This window comes from Arachis ipaensis, chromosome B1, assembly GCF_059453495.1.
Source record: "Arachis ipaensis isolate K30076 ecotype BB chromosome B1, ASM5945349v1, whole genome shotgun sequence".
Taxonomy (NCBI): domain Eukaryota; kingdom Viridiplantae; phylum Streptophyta; class Magnoliopsida; order Fabales; family Fabaceae; genus Arachis; species Arachis ipaensis.
The window spans coordinates 135,396,956-135,419,245 of record NC_142436.1 but is presented as its reverse complement, the minus strand read 5'-3'; the positions used below and the strand labels follow the sequence as shown (position 1 = coordinate 135,419,245).

The window sequence follows — 22,290 nt, the reverse complement described above, 5'->3', positions numbered from 1 at the left end:
CCAGATCGTTGCAAAGTGTGGTCCACTTATCAAAAGACTTTTGGATATAATTTGACTCTGACTTAATACTCATCATTGTAACACATACAGACAACTCCGAATGAAAGCACCCTTCGAACAAAGGTTTTGCAGCAGATTCTAACAGATGATAAAATCTCTTTGCCTCTGGGTTAGGCTCTTGTTCAGCCTCTTCTAATTCCATAACACTTGTTGCAACAAATAGTATCTCATTATATCTCTCTTGGTTACCCTCCCAAGTCATTTCTTTCATGTTTAGTTCTCTCACCACCTGAACTCTCGTTGATCGACCGTCGAACCTATTCAAATTCGAGGCAGACTGGTTAATTCCCTGCTTGTCCACTTTTTCTTGTTCTGTCCACATCCAATATCCATCCTTGAACCCGTTACGACAGAGGTGGAGTGTTATATCCGCAGGTCCTAACCACTTAGTCAGCCGACACTTTTGACACAAACACCTAGATACCCCTTCAGACTTAAACGGTTCCATGCTGAAGACTTGTGCAACAAACGCGTCAACCACCTCAAAGAAGTCAGGTTTTAAACCTCCCGGCCACCGTTATTCCTATCATACATTCATAGACGATGACTTAGAATTATATTAAAACACACTTTAGAATTCAACGAACGACACAAATTATTAAATTTTTTAGAAAATTTGGCAGAGTGTACCCTATAATTAAAATCTCCCACCAAATACAATTATCATTTTCTGACAAACCAGACATATTTTAAACAATTTAAATGACAATTTGACAGAAGTTCTCCTTAATTCAGAGACATCCATCAAATAAATATAACAGTTTTCATAGGAAAACAGCTGCAGGCATAAGTTATAACATACACGCATTCGATAAAACATCAAATCCTAACCGTTCTAATGTGCAACCCCTTATAACTTTACAATTTTTCAGCAAACAAGGGTTCTGAGAAGGTGCCACTATGGAACCTTCTCCCACTTCTGTCCTAAAACTCTATCTTAAGAAAAGTAAGTCCAACATAAAATTTAAACAATTCATTATATTCAGAGATAGAAAACCAACCTGGAATATTATTCACAAATAACAGAAAAAGCAAACTTCAACTGATCTCAGAGAAAATAGTACCATCCTAATAAAAAGGACAACATACTAAATTCACAAGCTAAAACTAATTCAAAAACTAATAAGAGGCATGACAAAAGTAAACGACATAAGTTTAATGTAATTGAAAAAAAATCATTCACTAAATACAACTAAGATCTTCCAATAACTCAAGCACTCTTAATCTCACCTTACTTAACCTACTCTAACATTATTTAATTTTTATATTTATTAAATTAACACAACAAATCCTAATCATATACTTTATTAAACAAATTTAATCACTGATCTAACAAAAATCCTAACAAAATGATAAAGTCACAAATTAATATGTAAAAATAAAATAACCATACTAGCAATAAATCTGATAATAATGGCGGTAGGGTTTCTTTAACGTGGTGGTGACAGAGGCGACAATGATGGCAACGTGAACGGCAACCACAGCGGAGGATGCGGTGGGGATAGCAGCAGCAGCAGAATCGACGATGACGTGCAGCGGTGGCTCCAGTAAGTACTCCAGGCGCGTGGTGATGATGACTATAAGCTCCTAATGAGCTCTCGGCAGTGGCGACAGTGATAGTTCGACTGCGAGAGAGAGAGAGAGAGAGAGAGAGAGAGAGAGAGAGAGAGAGAGAGAGAGAGAGAGAGAGAGAGAGAGAGAGAGAGAGAGAGAGAGGTTTTGCGTTTGAATTTTAACTCAATTTTTCCGTTGGATTTACTGTCGAAAAATGACATGTTTCATTAAACCATGATATCAGTATAATATAGCGACAAAAAATCTGATGGTAACATTGGCGCTGGTGAGTTATATTTTCGCGCCAATAATTACCATCGGCTTTAGTATGGAAAATCTCTTCCGACGGTAACCTTTTATGGCGACGAATTTTTACTCCTTTCCATCGAAAAATCTAACGGTAAATCTGCCGGTACAGATCAACGCTAACTCCGATAGTAATTTCGATGGTACTCAGTGTTTTTCTTGTAGTGTGCGAAGGAGAAGGAGAAGAAAAAGAAGAAGAAGCACGTGATGTGAAAAACGGTTATAACAACTTGGTTGGACTTAGTTAAGTATTTTGCTTGGGTGTAGAGTTTTATTCTTAAAATTTAAAGTGTAGGCTAAAAGTATGTTAAGGGTGCGTTTGTTTCTAAGATCAGGACAACAGAAGACACTGAGAACAAGACACAAAGGACAAAGATATAAAAAATTGTGTTTCTGTATTCAGTTTGGTGATAAATTAAAGGATTAAGTACTTTTTTTGTCCCTAAGGTTTGGAGTGAAAACCAAATTTGTCCCCGACCTTTTTTTGTTATTAAAATCATCCTCAACGTTACAAAACGTTATAAAATCGTCATTTTCTACTTCAATTTTATTTTTTTGACCAAATTACCCTTAACAATTAATAAAAATAATATTAACAAAATAAAACAAAAAATTCCCCACACCCCAGTATCCCACCCTCATCCTCGATGTCTCTTCCATGTTCTCTCCCCATCCCGTTCCTCCTACTATCTTCGAACTCTCCCCTCCTCAAACCCCAATTCTTCTTCTCTCCTTAAACAAAAACCAAATTCAGCAACACCAACATCTACATTAAGCAACAACAAATTCAACAACAACAAATTCAACATTTTCAGCCAATTTAACAACAACAACAACAACATTTTCCTTACTAAAATGTGCATGTACATATAAGAGAAATTGTTGCAAGAATCCGGCCACAAATTTTTGCTGCTCTAAATAAAAATAAAAGAAAGGTTTTACCATGGCATAGAAAAGTTGGCCACCGAGCCAAGTGCCACCACCGGGATTGACAGACTGTTCAATGATGGTGATGTTGACTGACGGGTTCTTGCTGAGCTCATAGGCGCACGACAGCCCGACAGAACCGGCACCCACGATCACAACGTCGGTGTCGGCGTGCGTCACCATGCCTGTCATGTACCTGCGGGTCATGTCCCGTGACACGATTGACTCCTTGAGGGTCTCAGTGGCGACGACATCGGTGCTATAGTCGGAAATCTCGAAGGAGACGACAACGTGGGACTGGGCGGGGAGGTTGTGGACCTCGTCAGGGAAGATGGTGTCGAGCCATCGGCAGAGAGAGGAGGCATCAGAGAGGGGGATTCGAAGAGATTAGGAGGAAGGGGATAGGGAGAAAACTCAGGAATTGAGATCGAGGATGAGGGTGGTTACTGGGGTGTGGGGTTGGGGTGGGGTGCTTTTGTTTTTAATTTTTTAATATTATTTTTATTAATTGTTGAGGGTAATTTAGTCAAAAAATAAAATTGAAGTAGAGGACAATTTTATGACGTTTTGTAACGTCGAAGATGATTTTAATAACAAAAAAAAAAGTCGAGGACAAATTTGATTTTCACCCCAAACCTTAGGGACGAAAAAAGTACTTAACCCTAAATTAAAACAAATTATAAAAATTCAATTTATTCTCATTTTTTTTCATTCAAAAATTTTGAGAAGAAAAATATAATAATAAAAATATATTTATTAAAAATGAATAAGAATATTGAAGAAAAAATAAAAAATAAGTTGTCTCCTTTGTTAGTGTTTCTGTGTCTTTTCTATCAGGATAGACACAAAATACACTAATTTAGTATTTTTAGACATAATGTCTCTGTCCATGTCTCATCTGTTAAATACAATTTTGTGTCTCTCTGTCCCTGTTTCAGTGTTCCAATCCTATAAACAAAAACAGCCTTATTGAATCATTATAAACTAGACTAAATGAATTGAATTGATGGCTAAAAATGATGATAAAACAGTAAATTCTGATTATTTTTAAATATTTTTTAAAAATAATTATTTTTACTGATATAATATTACATAGTTAAATATACGTATAAAACTGTTTTATACTAATATTATTTTGAAATTAAATTCTCCAAAGTATATCATATTCTACCTCTACTTTTAAATTTTGCTATGTTAGAAACTTATCGTGGCATGGAGCGTGGTTATGGCCATTAGTGTGTACCATATTCTACTTTATTCTGTATTATATATTTTTTTATTGGTTAGTTAGAAAGTTTAAGTTATATCTGGATAATAAAATTAATGGTGCAAATATATACTAATCAATTTATCTAGAAACTTCTAATAAAGCCATCATCGTAATGAAGGAAAAGAACTTTGTAAAATTTTAAAACTACGTGTATTTAATTGTTGATGTATTTTTAATGAGACTTATTCTATGTATTCATTATATTGTTGTTATCTTTTGAATAACTCCGTATTATTATATTTCAGAATTCTTATTAAGTCAACCTTACCGGCATAAAGCGGTTCAATAAATTAAAGTAAAAGGTTGTTTCTCGGTAAAAAATTATATTTCAATTTTAAACTTAAATCCAAAATCCAAATTAATGGGTCAAGACATTTTCAATCTTGATTAAATCTTTGTTTTATTTATCCTGGAATTCATAGAGTTATAGCTAGAGCCATCTTAAAAATAAATAAGTAAATAAACAAAACCTCTCAATTTTTGTTAAATGAAATTGTTATAACTTATAAGACGTACAAATAAAATTTCAAACTAACAACATTTACTATATATATATATATATATATATATATATATATATAGCTATTAGCAGTCAGCCAATCGATACTATGAAAAAAAATATATTTTTTTTTTATGTTTATATTTATAGTCAAACTTTATTATATAATTTTTTTTTACCAAAGATAGAGAGACTCGAATTCGAAACCTCTTAAATGAATATGGAGAGACTATGATATTTAAGCTATAACTCATTAGCAAATTTCATTATATGATCAAAATTTATAAATAATATAATTAAATTAGATGTATATTTATAATAAAAATATGAATAAATCATAAAATTGTAATAGTGATTGATTTTTATGTTTATGAAAAATTTAATTATGTTAATAATTAATTATTCTACTAAAAAAACATAAAACATGTATAAATATATACGAATATATAATAATTAATTTGATAATTGATTTTTATTATTGTTAGAGATGTTTTTGTTAAACTAATGCAGAGGAATCATACCATTTTGAGAAGAAAAATTATGGTGGTTGTATGTAGTAGTAATTTAATTAGTAAGTAGTAATTATAATAATAATAAGAGCATGTGAAGGGGCAGCCTCTTTGACCTAACCCTTCTCCCACGCATCCTTAACCTATTCTCCAAATTCCTAAAATACAACATCCTTGGACTTTTGTTATCTTTGGATTTACACCTTCCTTTTCTCTCTCACCAACTCAACCCAATTATGCATCAATTTTATTTTACCATTATTTTATTCAAAAATAATATCTGCATATATACAAAATATTAATTATCGTATATTTATATATAAATATATATAATTTAATTTAATTATATTTATATGAAATCAAATAATTAATTTAATAATTAATTTTTTATGTACTTCTAGTATAATTGTATTCAACTTGCATTGTATTTTGTCAGATCCACTCCATTAACATTATTAAACTAAACTTTCATTTACGTAACTTTCTTTTTCCCCTCTCATCATCATTTGTATTTATGTGGCTTTTTCAATGAACCTAATCTTATTCTGATAGATATATGTAGTTTAAAGTTAAAAACAGGTACAATGTCATCACATGAAATAAATGGAAATATAACGTATAAAAAGAAAATAAGAAGATACCTATTCTTTTTTAGATTATACTAATAATATTCTAGAAAGCTTTTGACATTTACCTAGAACTAAAATCTTCATAAAATTAACTTAAAAGTTAAACATGAATTAATTTAATTTATAGCTTAGCTAATTATTACAATAAATCTTCGTTATATAATTTCGGTTCATTTTTAAGTTAATTGTATTTTAATTATTATATAATTTCGATTTATTTTTGAGTGAATTAAAGTGTATTTGGACTCGTTATTCTGTACAATTCAAAATTTTTCCTCGTCACCTTCTGCTGCGATAACAGCAATAACAACAACAAAAAAAGAATGACGATAAAAAAAATCACGTGAAAAAGAAGAAGAAGAAAGAGAAGGAGAAGGAGTAAGAAGAGGAACATGAGGAGAAGGAAGAGGAGAAACACGAAAAAAAGACGACGACGACGATAACATAGTACGTGTAATCACACTCTTTTTAATGAGTGATTTTTGTTGACGTTAAACCTAGTTAAATGAATTTAAATGATAATATTGTTGGGATGTGTAACAGATCTGTTTCTTTTATTATATCTTGAGTAAAATATATTAAACACTTAAATAGCAAAAATAAAAAAAGTACAAAATCGTTCTAAATCAACAAATAAAAGAAGGTGCAGCATATTAAGAGGCATATGATTTAACTAGTTGAGTTAAGACTCAGCTGCACTTTCTTTTATCAACAAATAAAAAAAAGTGCAGTTGAGACTTAGCTCAACTGGTTAAACCATATGCCTCTTAATATGCTGCACCCGAATTCAATTCTTAGTGAGTGCACCAAGTATTGAATATGAACCCTTAAATGTTGTGTGGATGTGTTGTGATACCTAAGAATTAAGATTGTGGGTTGTCAAATCCACTCGATAAAAAAAATAAAATAAAAGAAAGTTATAAATCTAAATCTAAATCTAAATATTGTTCATGTATAATGGCGAAACTTTTAATGGTACCAATCTTGGTTTCTAGACAAAAAACTTTCTAGAAAACCTATATGTGCAAAATTTTCAGCGCGCTCATTAATTAGCCTCCAATTATTTATTTGAAAACTTGAATTAAATAATTTTTTTTTCATCTTAGCAGTTAGCATTTAATTCGGGTTCTCCTAAACTACGCCAACGCTATACTTGCCAGCCAGAACCTGTGTTTTATAATCTATTCTACTATTCTACTATATTTGTTATTTGACAACGACACATGTTACTTTCTGTAGCTATATTTTTATGTGGTATTTTACTATTTTTATATATATATTTAATTGTGGTTGATTTTTAATATAAAAGTGGTATGATTTAGTATATATTTGTATTAATTCAGATATGTGTGTATATTTCCTTTATATACATATTAATTATTATGAAAATATTGATATTAAAATGATATCAATTATAAAAAGAAATAATTATATTTTTATAGGTACTAAGAATATTTGATGTAAAAATAATACTATTATATTTATATATGTCATAGTAATTAAGTCATTATTTGTTAAGTAAAATATATCTTTTGTTTTTGACCATTATAATTTTTTTATAAAATATCTTTAATATTTAATTTTATACACTTTTATCTTTTATATTGTTTATTTTTACCAAAATTATCCCTAAACGTCTAAATTATTGACGAACTTTATCAATCTAGCAGTTCGATAACCCAAGCTGTAACGAAATAATGTTTTATCGAGTAAAAAAAAAAGTGATGAAATTAGAGAAAATAAATTTCAATTCTATATATTTAGACGTGTTAATTTGCTTTTATACCTAAAAACCGGTCATTCTTTTTATCCAATTCATACTAGAGCATCATGTTTCTTTTTCACCCCAGGAGAAAATGTTACACTACTAGAAGAAAAGAATAAAAAAGCAAACTTTGTGAAGAATATTCATGTATTCGTCCATTACGTGAGTCTTGGAGACCAAGCACAGGGAAAGCATATAGAAGCATCTATTAAATTATAAATTTTCACATGTGCAACTTGGAAAAAGTCCATGAATTTGTAAGAGAGAGAGTTTTGGTCAAAATGGGGTGCTAAGTCTTCTTTGTAAATTTCTCAATCAAAGACATTGCCGTGTTCTTGTTCCTATTCAGTTTCATTGACAAGTTATACCTTTCAGCTTCGGGTAGGGAAGGGAATTAGAGGGAAATGAGAGCTATAATAATAACACCACCATCTTCGTCATTATTCATTTATTAATTAATATTTTTTATTCTCTCTGTTCAAATTTCATTACTTGTATAATAAGGTGTCCTTTTTCCTTTCTGGGGTCTTATCAATTTGTCTTCATCACTCTTTTCTTTCTTAGTTCAAGAGAACAGAACTTTTTGTATAGAACTTGGTTTGGTTTAGTTTGTTCCATTCTTTCATTCTTTTTGTTCAATAAGATCTTGGGTTGGTGTCAAAATCTGGTTTTTTGTAATTTTTGAGGAGCTTGATTAACTTGGAGATTCAACAAAAATGGCTGGTGGAAGGAGGAGGAAGCACCATTTCAGTAGAATCCATGCATTCACTTGTGGTAAAGCTTCAATGAAAGATGAACATTCTCTTATAGGTGGACCTGGTTTCTCAAGGAAAGTTTATTGCAATGATCCTGAACGTGTAGAAGCTAGTCTTCAAAATTATGGTGATAATTATGTTAGGACTACTAAGTATACATTAGCAACTTTTCTACCAAAATCATTGTTTGAGCAGTTTAGGAGAGTTGCAAATTTCTACTTCCTTGTGGTGGCAATTTTGTCCTTCTTTCCGGTTGCGCCATACTCGGCGATCAGCAATGTTGTTCCTTTATTGGTTGTGGTTGCTGCTACAATGGCCAAAGAGTTCATCGAAGATTATAGGCGAAAACAGCAGGTAATATACTAATATTCTGTGATATGGTGTTAGATTCAACTTAAATTATGTTAATTACACATGTTTTGTTATGAAATATGTTCAATTCTTTTTGGGTCATTTGCATAAGTAGTATACTAGACTAGAATAATGGTAAATTATGGGTTTGGCAATTAAGGGAACAATTAGAGGCAAATTAGATTCTGTTACTTTTGATAATTCCTAGGTTGATAATATTGTGTCTTAATTTCATCAGGATATTGAGATGAATAACAGAAAGGTTAAGGTACATCGCGGAAATGGTGTTTTTGAAATATCTAAATGGAGAAATTTAAGGGTTGGAGACATAGTGAAGGTGGAAAAGGATGAATTTTTCCCTGCTGATCTCATCTTACTTTCGTCGAGCTATGACGACGCGATTTGCTATGTTGAGACCATGAATCTTGATGGAGAAACAAATCTGAAGCTGAAACAAGCACTGGAAACAACTTCAAAGTTGCAGGAAGACTCAAACTACCAAAATTTCAAGGCTATTATCAAATGTGAAGATCCGAATGCGAATTTGTACACATTTGTAGGCAGCATGGAGTATGAGGATCAGCAGTATCCTCTTGCACCTCAGCAGATACTGCTTCGCGACTCGAAGCTGAGGAACACAGATTTTGTGTTTGGTGTGGTAATCTTCACTGGTCATGATACAAAGGTTATGCAGAATGCAACAGAACCACCATCAAAAAGAAGCAAAGTTGAGAGAAGAATGGATAAGATTATCTACTTCTTGTTCTTTGTTTTGATTTTGCTCTCTTTTATTGGGTCCATATTCTTTGGGATTTGGACAAACGAAGACATTGATGATGGAAGAATGAAGAGATGGTACCTTAGGCCTGATGATACCACAGTTTACTATGATCCCAATAAACCAGTCGAAGCTGCACTTCTTCATTTCTTGACAGCACTTATGTTGTATGGTTACTTGATTCCAATCTCCCTCTATGTATCCATCGAAATTGTGAAAGTTCTTCAGAGCATTTTCATCAACCAGGATGTGCACATGTACTACGCAGAAACTGATAGGCCGGCGCATGCTCGCACATCGAATTTGAATGAGGAACTTGGTCAAGTTGACACCATCCTTTCGGATAAAACAGGAACCTTGACTTGCAATTCTATGGAGTTCATCAAGTGTTCTATAGCCGGCGTTGCTTACGGACGAACAATTACAGAAGTTGAGAGAGCTCTATCTAAGAGAAAAGACTCACCATTTGGACAAAGGTCTAACAACAATGTTGCAAAGCCATCCATTAAAGGCTTTAACTTCACAGATGAAAGGATCATGAATGGAAATTGGGTCAAAGAGCCTCATGCCAATGTGATTCACAACTTCCTAACTTTGTTGGCTGTATGTCATACTGCAATACCTGAGGTTGATGAAGTAACTGGCAAGGTTTCATACGAAGCTGAATCGCCGGATGAGGCAGCTTTTGTGATTGCAGCCAGAGAACTTGGGTTTGAGTTCTATGAAAGGACACACACGGCTATTTCGCTGCACGAATTTGATCCCAGAACAGGCCAGAGAATTCAAAGGTCAGTTTACTTTTCTTTTTCTTGGATATCAAGTCTTCACAATCTGATTTCTTTTGCATTAATAACAGCATGTCATTTCACTTTTTCAGGTCCTACAAACTTCTAAATGTATTAGAGTTTAGCAGCGCGAGGAAGCGAATGTCTGTAATTGTAAGAGATGAGGAAGGGAAACTACTACTACTTAGCAAAGGCGCCGACAGGTTTGTAATCTTGTTCTTCATTTCTTAGACATACTAGTTAAAGATTTATATAGAAACCATTTCAATCTTGTTTTCTTAAGTTCTAAGCATTAATTTCACTTTCATTGTTGCTTGCATAAACAGTGTCATGTTTGAAAGACTTGCAAGAAACGGAAGGGAGTATGAAGAGAAGACTAAGGAACACATCAGCATTTATGCTGATTCTGGTTTGAGGACCTTGATACTTGCATATCGCGAACTTAAAGAGGAAGAGTACAACCAATTCAATATAGAATTCACAGAGGCCAAGAACTTAGTGAGTGCAGATCAAGAGCAAATTGTAGAGGAAATAGTAAACAACATGGAGAAGGATTTGATTCTTCTTGGTGCTACTGCTGTTGAAGACAAACTTCAAGATGGGGTAAGTTCATTTTCCCCCCTGAAGTAGAGGAAACAAGATCTTTGCACTCTTTTTTTTGCTTGTGTACTTATGAATCGATTTGTCGTGTGCAGGTTCCCGAGTGCATTGACAAACTAGCACAGGCTGGGATTAAGCTATGGGTTCTGACTGGGGATAAAATGGAGACAGCAATCAATATTGGGTAATTAGTTTAATTTCAAAGATTATCTGTAAATTTTGGATTCCTATTTACAAATAATATGATGTAACTAATTTGGTTTGTTTCTTTGTAACTGCAGATTTGCTTGTAGTTTACTCAGACAAGGGATGACACAAATCATAATTAGCTCAGACACCCCAGAAACCAAATCACTGGAAAAAATGGAGGATAAGACTGCTTCTGACGCGGTAAGCCTCGAATTTGAACTATAATTTCTTTCAATAGGCATAATTTGGTATCCAATGTGCTTCAGGCAATGATATGTTGTATGATTCTGATGGAACTTAACTGATTCTTTAGGCCATGAAGGCGAGTGTTCTTCGTCAAATACAGGAGGGAAAGAAACTACTTTCTAGATCAGATGAAAACGCCGAGGCGCTGGCTCTGATTATTGATGGGAAGTCTCTTACTTATGCATTGGAGGATGATGTGAAGGACTTGTTTCTTGAACTTGCTGTTGGCTGCGCGTCTGTTATATGCTGTCGTTCGTCTCCCAAGCAGAAAGCACTTGTAAGTTTTAGTTGGCAGTTTAATGTTCCTTTCTTATTCATGTAGAAGATGAAAATTTTCAGTCTCTTAAAAGGAATTTCTGTTATAATAATTCAGGTCACAAGGTTGGTTAAGAATAAAACAGGAAGTACAACTCTAGCAATTGGAGACGGCGCAAACGATGTTGGAATGCTTCAAGAAGCAGACATTGGAATTGGTATCAGTGGTGTTGAAGGAATGCAAGCTGTTATGTCGAGTGATATTGCAATTGCGCAATTTCGATTTTTGGAACGCTTACTTCTTGTGCACGGACACTGGTGTTATAGAAGGATCTCATCCATGGTAACAATCTTGTCTTGTGTTTAGTGTTTACATATTCTGTTGCTAAGATTGGTTTTGACAAACTTGTCTTCCTGTTTGGCAGATATGTTACTTCTTTTACAAGAATGTCGCCTTCGGCTTCACTCTGTTCTTCTTTGAGATGTATGCCTCATTCTCAGGACAAGCTGCATACAATGACTGGTTCATGTCACTCTATAATGTCTTCTTCACTTCGCTACCGGTGATTGCGTTGGGAGTGTTCGACCAAGATGTCTCTTCTAAAATATGCCTCAAGGTAGAGATTAGAGAATCCTTCAAAACTCAATTGTGATGCCACTCATTTTCATGTCATAACATGTTGCATTTGTGTTCATTTTTCAGTTTCCACTACTATATCAAGAAGGTGTGCAAAACATCCTATTTAGCTGGAAGCGAATCGCCGGCTGGATGTTCAATGGTGTTGCTAGCTCTGCCATCATATTCTTCTTCTGCATTAACACATTGCAGCACCAAGCATTCAGAAAAGGCGGCCAAGTTGGCGAGATGGAAGTCCTCGGCGCCACCATGTACACTTGTGTAGTGTGGGTGGTGAATTGCCAAATGGCATTGTCCATTAGTTACTTCACTTATATTCAACATATTTTCATTTGGGGAAGCATTGCATTATGGTACATATTCCTTTTAGCCTATGGAGCCATTACTCCAACCATCTCAACCACTGCCTTTAAGGTCTTCGTCGAAGCTCTGGCCCCGGCTCCATCTTACTGGATCATCACTCTGCTAGTCCTTGTCGCCGCACTCCTTCCGTATTTCACCTACGCTTCCATCCAAATGCGATTCTTCCCCATGTTCCATCAAATGATACAATGGATAAGAAAAGATGGACAAACAAATGATCCAGAATACTGTAATGTGGTGAGGCAGAGATCAATAAGACACAACACGGTTGGATTCACGGCTCGTTTGGAAGCTTCCAAGCGATTCGAAGGGTCTAGACGCATGGAAGCATCCTTCCATATAGAAGGGAGAGCTATGTACCAATGATTGCAGACATTTTTCTTTCTCCCACTTTTTTTTGTATTGTAAAATTCATCCATGAGGACATAGATGTAAATTTTTTCATAGGCTTTGAGGTACAACCTTCTTCCAATTGTACATATTTAAGGTAGAGCAAGCGTCTTCCTCGGGACGCGACACCAGCCCTTTACCTTGGATTTTGTTCAGATGATTATGAATTTATGATATAGCTTCTTCATGATCAAAGGAAGGTTATGTTAAATAATCATGTCAGTAAATTTTGATGTATTCTTTCATTCATACTATACTACACTTTGTTAATTATTATTCAGAAGATGTTCTGGCTACATAAAGGGTACAGATTAAGAACTTGAAACCAATTCTCATTATTAATAACCAATGAAAAGAAAACTATTTACATAGATAAAGTTCATGCAGGCATGGTATTTCAAACTTAAAACACATCAAGTAGGATCAAACATAGAGAGATCAAAACAAAAGCTCCAAAAAAACCAGCAAAATATCTTATTTGTGTAACTAGCCCTGCCATAAACAATTCTTATGATTGTGATCCAACAATGAAATAACGAGCCAAATTGTTAATTTGTTGTCCTGTTGTCCAATTTCTGAATTGTCAAAATGTGTGTTGAAAACACTCATTCAACACAACCAGGCGTTGACAAAGATGCATGTTGGTATTTGGCAAAGCACTAACTTCCACTACTAATTCAAGTAACCGACATCTCATTATTGTATATTCTTCAAGTTGAATACACCATGTCATAGTTCATAGATCTAACTCCTAAATTATGCAGTCAGAAAAATTCACATTCAAAATCACCAGTCCACTATTTCAACAAATCAAATGCCCTTATTTGATTCCATATTTCATACGAAGATAATAGCTGAAAAATCGATAGATAGTTTGACATATTTAACTAAAATATTTAACATAATATGTATCAAACTATCAACATCTTACATCTTAGATATTATCTTCGGATATCTTCGTGTCTGAGTATTCACCAGATACCAATAGAATAACTACACAATTATTATAGTACAAGCTACATATCAAACAAAACAATGAAAAAGAAGAAAAGAAAAACACAAGAATCTACAAGAAGTTAGTCCAATGAACTTGTTTTCTTCTTGAGTCCTAAGAAATCAGATGCAGAGCGAGACATGATAGCTGCAAATTCATTGAAGCTGATAACACCATCACCATCCGTGTCAGCTTCCTTGATCATCTCAGTCAGCTCGCGGTACGTTAACGGCTGGCCCATCTTCGCCATTGCACCGGCCAACTCGGCAGCCGAGATATAGCCGTTGCCGTCGCGATCAAAGCACTTAAACATGGCAAGTAACTGTTCTTGATTAAGCAGAATCTGAGCATCCATGTCCGGCATTATGGCTCGGACGAGTTCATCGAACTCGACGGAGCCATTGCCATTGGAGTCCATCCTTTTAAGCAGTGCTTGGAGTTGGTCACCCGAGGGTTTCATCCCGAGTGACCTCAGGAGTGCCGCTAGCTCCAACATGGTCAGACTTCCATCTGAATCCATGTCGAAGCGAGCGAATATCTCCCTCAACTGGTTAAGTTGCCGGATTTGAACCTCCGACATGACAGGTAAAATCGATATAATTAAAAATATGTATCTAGAACGTTACAACAGAATATGTGTAGCTGCATATAATGTTGACTTGAGAATGGAGGGAGGAATTAAAGGTGGAAATGATGATTTGGTTTTTGTTTTTGAAGGAAAACAGAAAGCGCGTCGGTGACTAATTCAGCAATCATGAGCCATGATTTATACAATAACTGTTTTTATATTATATAATAAAGTCAGCAAAGTCCTAGTATGTGACTTCTTGGAAACTCAGACATTCTTGTCTTATTGGTAGTAGATTCTTGGTTCTAGTAATTTGGACATGGTCATTGGGTACCGGTGTCAACTAGGGCCTACGGGTGGCAGACGTCCCGACCCGACGAAGTCCGCCAATTAAACCTTGGATCAATTCTAGTTAGTGAAATAATTAATTCACTTATCTATTTAAATAAGTATTTAAATTTAAATATCGTTTTATATATGTAATAATTTATTGGTTAACAAAAAATTTTTAAATAATAAAATTTGCATCTGCGATAGATTAGTTTTTGTCTTAACGGACATAAAAATATTATGAAAATAAAAAAAAATATTAATTTAATTTATATTTTGGGGTTATTTATGTCGGTCCAATATAAATATATAGTTACTCTGAAAAAAATGTATGAAAATATAAGTGGATCTAATATAAGAAATAATTAAAATCAGCGATTCAAGATTATTGTTGACGTTAGTTCTTGAACATTTCCTCATTTGTTAAAAGATAAAAGTAGAAGGTGATAGCAAAGTGAGAAAATGAAATATTTTTTAAATGCGAAAATTTCTTACCATAGGAAAAGATTTGCACAGCCCATAATTTCATGTAATATCAATCTGTTAAGCTGTTAATTAAGATGAACAGATGCAGTCTATCAGTTTACAATAGGTTGGAGGATTGTGTGCCATGTAAAAATATGCCTTTTAAAATTTGCTTAGCTCCGTGTCTTTTTTATTTCCTCCGTTCCTTTTTGCTATAAAGAAAATTCCATTCATAAATAAACTATTTTCACATTTTAAACTAATCAACAATCTGTAATTGTATTATAAAAAATTAAAAATCATTCATATTTAAATATTATATATGTGTTAGTAAATAAATCGAAGAATGCGTCATGTCTATTATTTGTAAGTAAATAAAATTGAAGAAAAAACTAAAAATGCCAAAAAAAGAAGAAGTAAGAGACACAAAACTATAAATAAATAAATAATTATAAAAGAAAAAACTAGTAGATTGCCATCATTCAAAGATGATGATGAAAAATTCCTCAACAACGTAGACATTATCAATGGAAAAAGAAGTGAGACAGATCGTAGTTTTTAGAATCGACCAAACTGAGCTATTTAATAGGATTTATTGGAAATTAACACTAGAGTACTAGACCATCTGTTCCTAGACAAAAAAAATTGCAAGTGAATTGTTCAAAAAAAAGAAATCAATCAAAAATTAATAAATCAGTTGAAGTGATTTTTTTAGTGGAATTAATTGATTTAAAGTTAAACATATTATATATAAATTAAATTTTAAATAAATTTTTAATTTTATCGGTTTAATAATTAGTTTGAGTTTTAGAATATTGAGATTGAATTATAGATAAATAGAGGCAAGAGAAAATAATTAGGGCTAGATGCACTTTTTAATTTAGATGTAAAAGGGAGAATGGTGTAGGACGTAGTTATGGAGTGTATATATACATTACATAATTGTGATGTTAGGAACAACAATCGGATAGTCTGATTTTTTGGGTACACAAATCGGACCCTCCGATTTGTGTTTAAAAAATTAAAAAAATTTGGAATATTCGATTTGTATATCCCAATTAGTCAATTACCTTCACCAAAATTTAAATTTTCTCTCCCACACTAGGCTTAATTTTTTTTATAAAGAAATCAATGGTCCGATTTCTTCATTCCTTATTTCAGAAAAAACTATTTAACATCCATGTTTAATATCCACATTCTCCACAACAACACACACATGCTTCTCATATAAAAAAAATGAGCCGGCTAGATGCAATGCGAGGCTGAATAATAATGTATGTATTAAAAAAAAAAAAACTAAATAGTGAATAGTACCTTGAAAGTGACACAACTCATAACTCAAAATAAAACCATGTGATGCTTACAGGCCGAATGCAACAGCTAACTTGAGGTGGCTTTGTCTTTTTTGTTTTCTCTTTTTTCCTTAATTTGTTGCTAGAAACGGATCATTATTGAAATAAAGAGCTGAATTTTGTCTCGATACTATTTAATTGTTATTATTAATGTTGTTCTTAAAGAATCACCAAGTAGTGAAGACATAACCAATGAGTTATAACTCAAATGACATAATTTCTTCATACTCAATTAAGAGATTGCAGATTCGAATCTCCTATCTTTAATAAAAAAAAGTAGTGACTAGTGAAGACATGGCAAATTGCCATTCTCAGTTTCAATTTCAATTGTGGAAGATATAAATGTAGCTAACACCAAAGTCACGTAGCGTGTTTTTATATGTGTTATATAAATAGCATTCATCTGTGTAATAGATAAATAGATCACTCATACTAATACAATAATACAATTTCTTTTCTTTGTTTCTTTTGTCTCAATAGACAAATTTTCTAAATCTGAAATAATCTCCACATGATAATGGAGTACAGGTTCATCTATGGTTCTATTTCTCAATTCAGAAAATTCAAAAAAATTCTCCGATTCTTGACAAATCCAGCGAGTCAAATTTCGTCACATGGTAGCAGCATGAGCGTTTTTGCATTAAAGGGCAGAACTTTGACGATCACATTCTTGAAGGAAAGATTCCTCCTCAGTATGAATTTGAAGCTACGAAGAGTGTAGGCGCTAAGTCTCAGATTACTTTTTACGTATCACGAAAAGAAAAAATATAAGAAGACAATATATGTTTTATACAACGTGTATAATTGAAGTTAATTTAAAATTAAAATTAAATTATAGGTAACTAATTAATTTTAAATAGTTTTCAATTTGAAATTTAAATCAAATATTAAAATTATCGTTGGTTTTGAAAACAAATAAATTATCTCCCTCTCTCATCTTTTTTTTTCAATACGGTTTGTCAACGTTTTATGCCTTTCTCATAGAGTCTCACCGGTACACTAACGCCACGGTCACTATTTCGACTGGCGCCGTTGCCACACAGGCCACTGCCAAAGGAGGACGCGCATATTGTGTGGGCCGAACTAACGGCACCGCAGCAACCCGGACGTTCAGCGCCTCCGTCGCAGTCGGTGTGTGCCTTCTTCTCGACACCGTCCTCACCTCCTCCGATGCGCCTTCACTTTCTCCCATTCCTTGAAGTTTCTTCTCACCGATGATACCACCATGCTCTTCTTCTTCTTCTTCGGATCCAAGCATGGTTAGCTTCTTTCATGATTTGAACCCTATGCTTCACAACAGTACTGCTTTTGTCATGACTAGTCCTTTAAAATTATGTTTCACCACAATAATAGTTTCTTCTATTTATTCATCTTCTTCTTCTATTTTAATGGTCAATTTAGGATGGTCATTTTAGTAGGTATGCGGATGGTTATTTTATTTTTATGTAGATGATTATTTTGATTGGATTGAGTTTAGTTATGTATAATTAAAATATGTTAGATGTTCAATTCATTAGGTATGCGGATGATTATTTTTATCCTTAAGTGGATGGTTATTTTTATTAAGGGTGAGTGGCGTGTGGCAAGTTAAGTAGCGACGGTAAAATGAGATGATTATTGATGAAGGTGAGGTGGCCGCCGATTGAAAAAGAAGAGAGTATTGGAGGATTTCAGATGGTTATTTTTTTGAAATAACTAACTGGATTTTTTAAAAATTTGAAATTTGAAATTGGAGAATTTGAAATTTGATGTGAAATAATTGAATAAGAGTTTTTAAATTTATTATTTCGTGAGTAATTTTTATTTTTAACTCATATTGGGCTAAATAAACAGCCCATTGTATACATTGTACAAATACCCCATTGGCTCCCTAGCGGAACTCGAAAAGAAAATTACGGATTCATTAATTGCAATCGGTTGTCAACTCAACAATGAAGATTATGTTGAAGCAATATGTGAAGGCTTACTAGAAGAATTTTCAAGTTGTATTACCCTTATACAAGCCAAATTAGAGTTGTTCAGTATAGGTAAAATTAAAAATATGCTAATTTCTCATGAAGATACTATTGAGAAGTTCAAATAATTTGCTCTTACAATATCTCAAGCTACTCTTGCTCAAACATCTCTCCCAAATTCAAGAAACTTTGCTCGTGGTTACGAAGGAAGAAGAGGTGGCCAAGGAGGTAGATTTTTCAAAGGTGAGAAAGGCTCATGGCAATTGAACAATAGCAAATTTGCCAAGTTTGTGGAAGACTTAGCCACACTACTTTGAATTGCTTTTTTCGTTATGACAGCAATCATCAAGGAGCTTCTACCTTGAATCAATCTTCATCTTCACCCTCTATTAATCAGCCACCCTCATCTTCAGCCTCCTTCCATCAACCCTAATCCTTTCTTGCAAATTCATCACAAATTCAAGAAACGACCTAGTATCCCGATTCTAGTGCTAGTTGATGCATTAGTATTTTTAGTTGTTTTCTTTATTATTTCTTGAAATAAAGTTAGTGATTTTCTTGTTATAATTGAGATTCTTGTACTTTAATCAATGTTTCTTGAAGTTGCTTGAGATTTGATATGTTTAAGATATTATTAAAAGATTTTAGACAAGACCAAAGAAAAAGAGGAACAAGCTGAGAAGTCCCAGGTAGGGCTGGAAGTGAGCCGAGCTGAGGCGAGACAGACCAAGCTCAAGTTTGGGTCATAAAAATTGAGTTTGGCTCACGGCTCGACTCATTAACAATCGAGCCTATTTCTTAAGCTCAAGTTTAGTTCACAGAAAACTCACGAGCTAGCTCAATCTCACGAGCTGGCTCAAATAACAGGAACATAATCTATAGTTCTATATAAAAAATATTATAATTTTAATATAACAAAATAAAAAATAATGCATCCATATATTTAACAAGCTAAAAACATTACATCTTATACCTATCAACTATCAAGTTTTGAATATTTATTCGACAACTTAAATTGGTAATGCAATCTCCATAGAACTATCTTCAACCTTAGACTTGTTTCTTAGGCCATAAAAAACTTGAAGTCAATCTCCTCCACAAATTAAAGCTTCAACTGTAGTCGGACTTAGTGAGGATCGAAATATATCAATTACCCTTCCACCAGCACTAAAAGTTGACTCTGAAGCCATAGTTGAGATTGGAATAGCAAGAATGTCAGCTGCCATTCTAGATAATATTCTATATTTTCCACGATTTACCTTCCACCATTCTAAAGCACTGAAGCTAGTTGCATCATGTTCTCTTTGAAAATATTTTGGTTCATCCAAGTAAGTCTCTAATTCAGATTTTAAAGCTAGAACTGCTTCTTCATCCTTTACAAAATTTATCATTATTGACCATCCAGTTTGTAAGGAGTTTGAACTTTGCATTGTAGAGTTGATACTACTTTCGCCACTTGCACTCGGTGAAGCTGATCCTTCTTACTCGTTGGATAGAATGACATACTCTTGATACATTTCTGTCAAGATTTGATGCACCAATGTCATATTTCTTGTAACTTCTTGTCCATATATCTGCTGAAAGCACATTTTAAGACCTGTCAATTTACATCTGGGATTCAAAACAGTAGCAACAGCCATGAGAAGGTTACATTCACTCCAATATTTATCACATTTCAGTTTTATTTTGGCAGCCATTTTCTTGATGAAAAAAGGTCCACTACTAACAGCTTCATCCAAAATCAATTTAATGCGAAATACCTCAGCAAGATAAAGGTTGGCAATAGGATATTCACTTCCAAATATGATATTGGTTGCACAATTGATTACTTATAGAACTTCAGCTATTTTTTCAACTTTATCCTATTCTTTGTGGTCAGGAAGATATCTATAATTTGGCTCACGATCTTGGAATCGAGGAAAGACTTTCTTAAAGTGCAATGCTGTATGATGAGTTTGGAAAACTCTAAATTAATATTTGTGATGAATAAATATTATTAAAAGAATTGATGAGTTTGGAAAACTCTAAATTAATATTTGTGATGAATAAACATTATTAAAAGAAATTAATTACAAAATTATTAATTTGATTTTCATTTAATATATATTGATTAATAATTTTGTTGCAGGTTTTTAATATTGGGCCGAAAATGAAATTCTGGTACAAACCTAATATGCCTATGAACATTTAGCCTTGATATTAATTTATTGTGATTATAATGGCTGAAACAATGTGTTTTATTTGGGCCAAATTGATTCATTATTGTCACAAGCCCAAGTTAAACATATTTTGATATTCACTCCAATGCATGATCCAAAAATCCATCAGAAAAGCAAATGTTATCATTTGCCATATGCTTTCCATCGGATCTCATGGATGAAATACCTTTGGGCCAGTTCTGATTATCATTGTTACAAGCCCAAAGATAAAATTGCTTAAAGGCAAGCTTGTTTTGGTCCGAAACCATGAAGCAAAGGAAACAAAGCTTCATTCCAATGGATCCAAGCATTATACCATGTGATGGATTCCAAATTACACTCAACTATCATTTATTGCATGGGAACTATGAGAGAGAAATTGACAAATTGATTTGATTGCAAGCACCAAAGCTACACGCTTGTCAGCAAAGAGAAAGGGAAATTGATTCACTTTTATTCTCTATCTTTTTTTCATTAACTATTATTCATAATCTCTCTTTCCTCTCTCTCATCTCTTTCCTTCTCTCATTCGGTCATTAACCAAGAAACCATGAAAGCAAAATGGAGCTACCGAAGTGAAGGAAGAACACTCTACAAGACCATTGCAATGATGGCAAGAAAACATACCAAAATAAAAGTGTGATGTGGCTGAGATTTTCACCAAATATGGTTAGATTTGGTGAAGTAATCTCGAGCTCTTCATGCTCAAAAAGAAGGAAGAAGATTCGGCCAGCAAGGAAGAGACTCTTGGAGGCGTGACTTATCTTTGATTCTGCTCAACCACCACAGGAAGTAGCTAGAGTGGCGAAGTGATGGTAGAGGCAGAGATTGAAGTAGATGAAGTCATCATCATCATGAAGCATCAAGGGCCATAAATCCATCTTGGAGAGCAAGCCAAGGATGGAGAGCTCGGATTGATGAAGAGTGATGACCAAGGAAGGACTAGAGGTAATTTCATGTTGGGTTTTGCATGGTTATCTCTTCTCTCTCTGTGTGGCCAAACCAGATCTGTTTATTGAAGGAAGAAGAAGTTGGCTTGGGTGTTGGCTTCAAGTGTGAAGGCTTCTCCCTTCTATAAAAAGGGTGAACAGTCACGGTTTGAAGCAAGGAGCTAGAAGTAAGCAGTGAGAGTGCAAGGCACAAGATTCTCAGAGCTACCTAAGCTTACAGATTTTCTTCTCCTTCAATGTATTCTGTTTAGTATTTTTTGGTTTAATTTTGTCATGTCTTGAGTCTCATGAAAAAAGGCAAACAGTGAGGTTTGTATGAAAAAGCCATAGAGCGAAAAAAGGCAGAGAGTGCAAAATTAAAAGAAAAAGCCATAGATGTCTTAGAGTTCCTTTGTTCATCTATGTTGTGTTTCATGATTCTGTGGGAAACCCCTTGTAAGTTGGGTTAGCACTTTACAGATTGTAATAAAGAAGATTATAGTGAAATTCCATCATGGTTGTGATGGAGACTGGATGTAGGCTGCACTGCACTTAGCAGCTGAACCAGGATATATCTGGGTGTAATTTTCTCTCTTCTCTACTCCAATTCTGTTTCTATTGCACAGGAGCT

At 33.8% G+C, this 22,290-nt stretch overlaps 2 protein-coding genes across 2 annotated transcripts; one reads left to right on the top strand and one right to left on the bottom strand.

Moving 5' to 3' along the window:
- Window positions 1-7,576: 7,576 nt before the first annotated feature.
- Window positions 7,577-13,063, top strand: LOC107635146 (putative phospholipid-transporting ATPase 9). The gene is made up of 10 exons (XM_016338527.3): window positions 7,577-8,628; window positions 8,864-10,191; window positions 10,281-10,391; window positions 10,515-10,791; window positions 10,884-10,972; window positions 11,070-11,178; window positions 11,291-11,500; window positions 11,597-11,821; window positions 11,904-12,095; window positions 12,182-13,063. The coding sequence occupies exons 1-10, from the start codon at window positions 8,236-8,238 to the stop codon at window positions 12,842-12,844; spliced, it is 3,597 nt and encodes a 1,198-aa protein (XP_016194013.1). The 5' UTR covers window positions 7,577-8,235; the 3' UTR covers window positions 12,845-13,063.
- Window positions 13,064-13,532: 469 nt separating this feature from the next.
- Window positions 13,533-14,594, bottom strand: LOC107635135 (putative calcium-binding protein CML15). The gene has a single exon (XM_016338516.3). The coding sequence runs from the start codon at window positions 14,440-14,442 to the stop codon at window positions 13,945-13,947; it is 498 nt and encodes a 165-aa protein (XP_016194002.1). The 5' UTR covers window positions 14,443-14,594; the 3' UTR covers window positions 13,533-13,944.
- Between the last annotated feature and the right edge of the window lie 7,696 nt (window positions 14,595-22,290).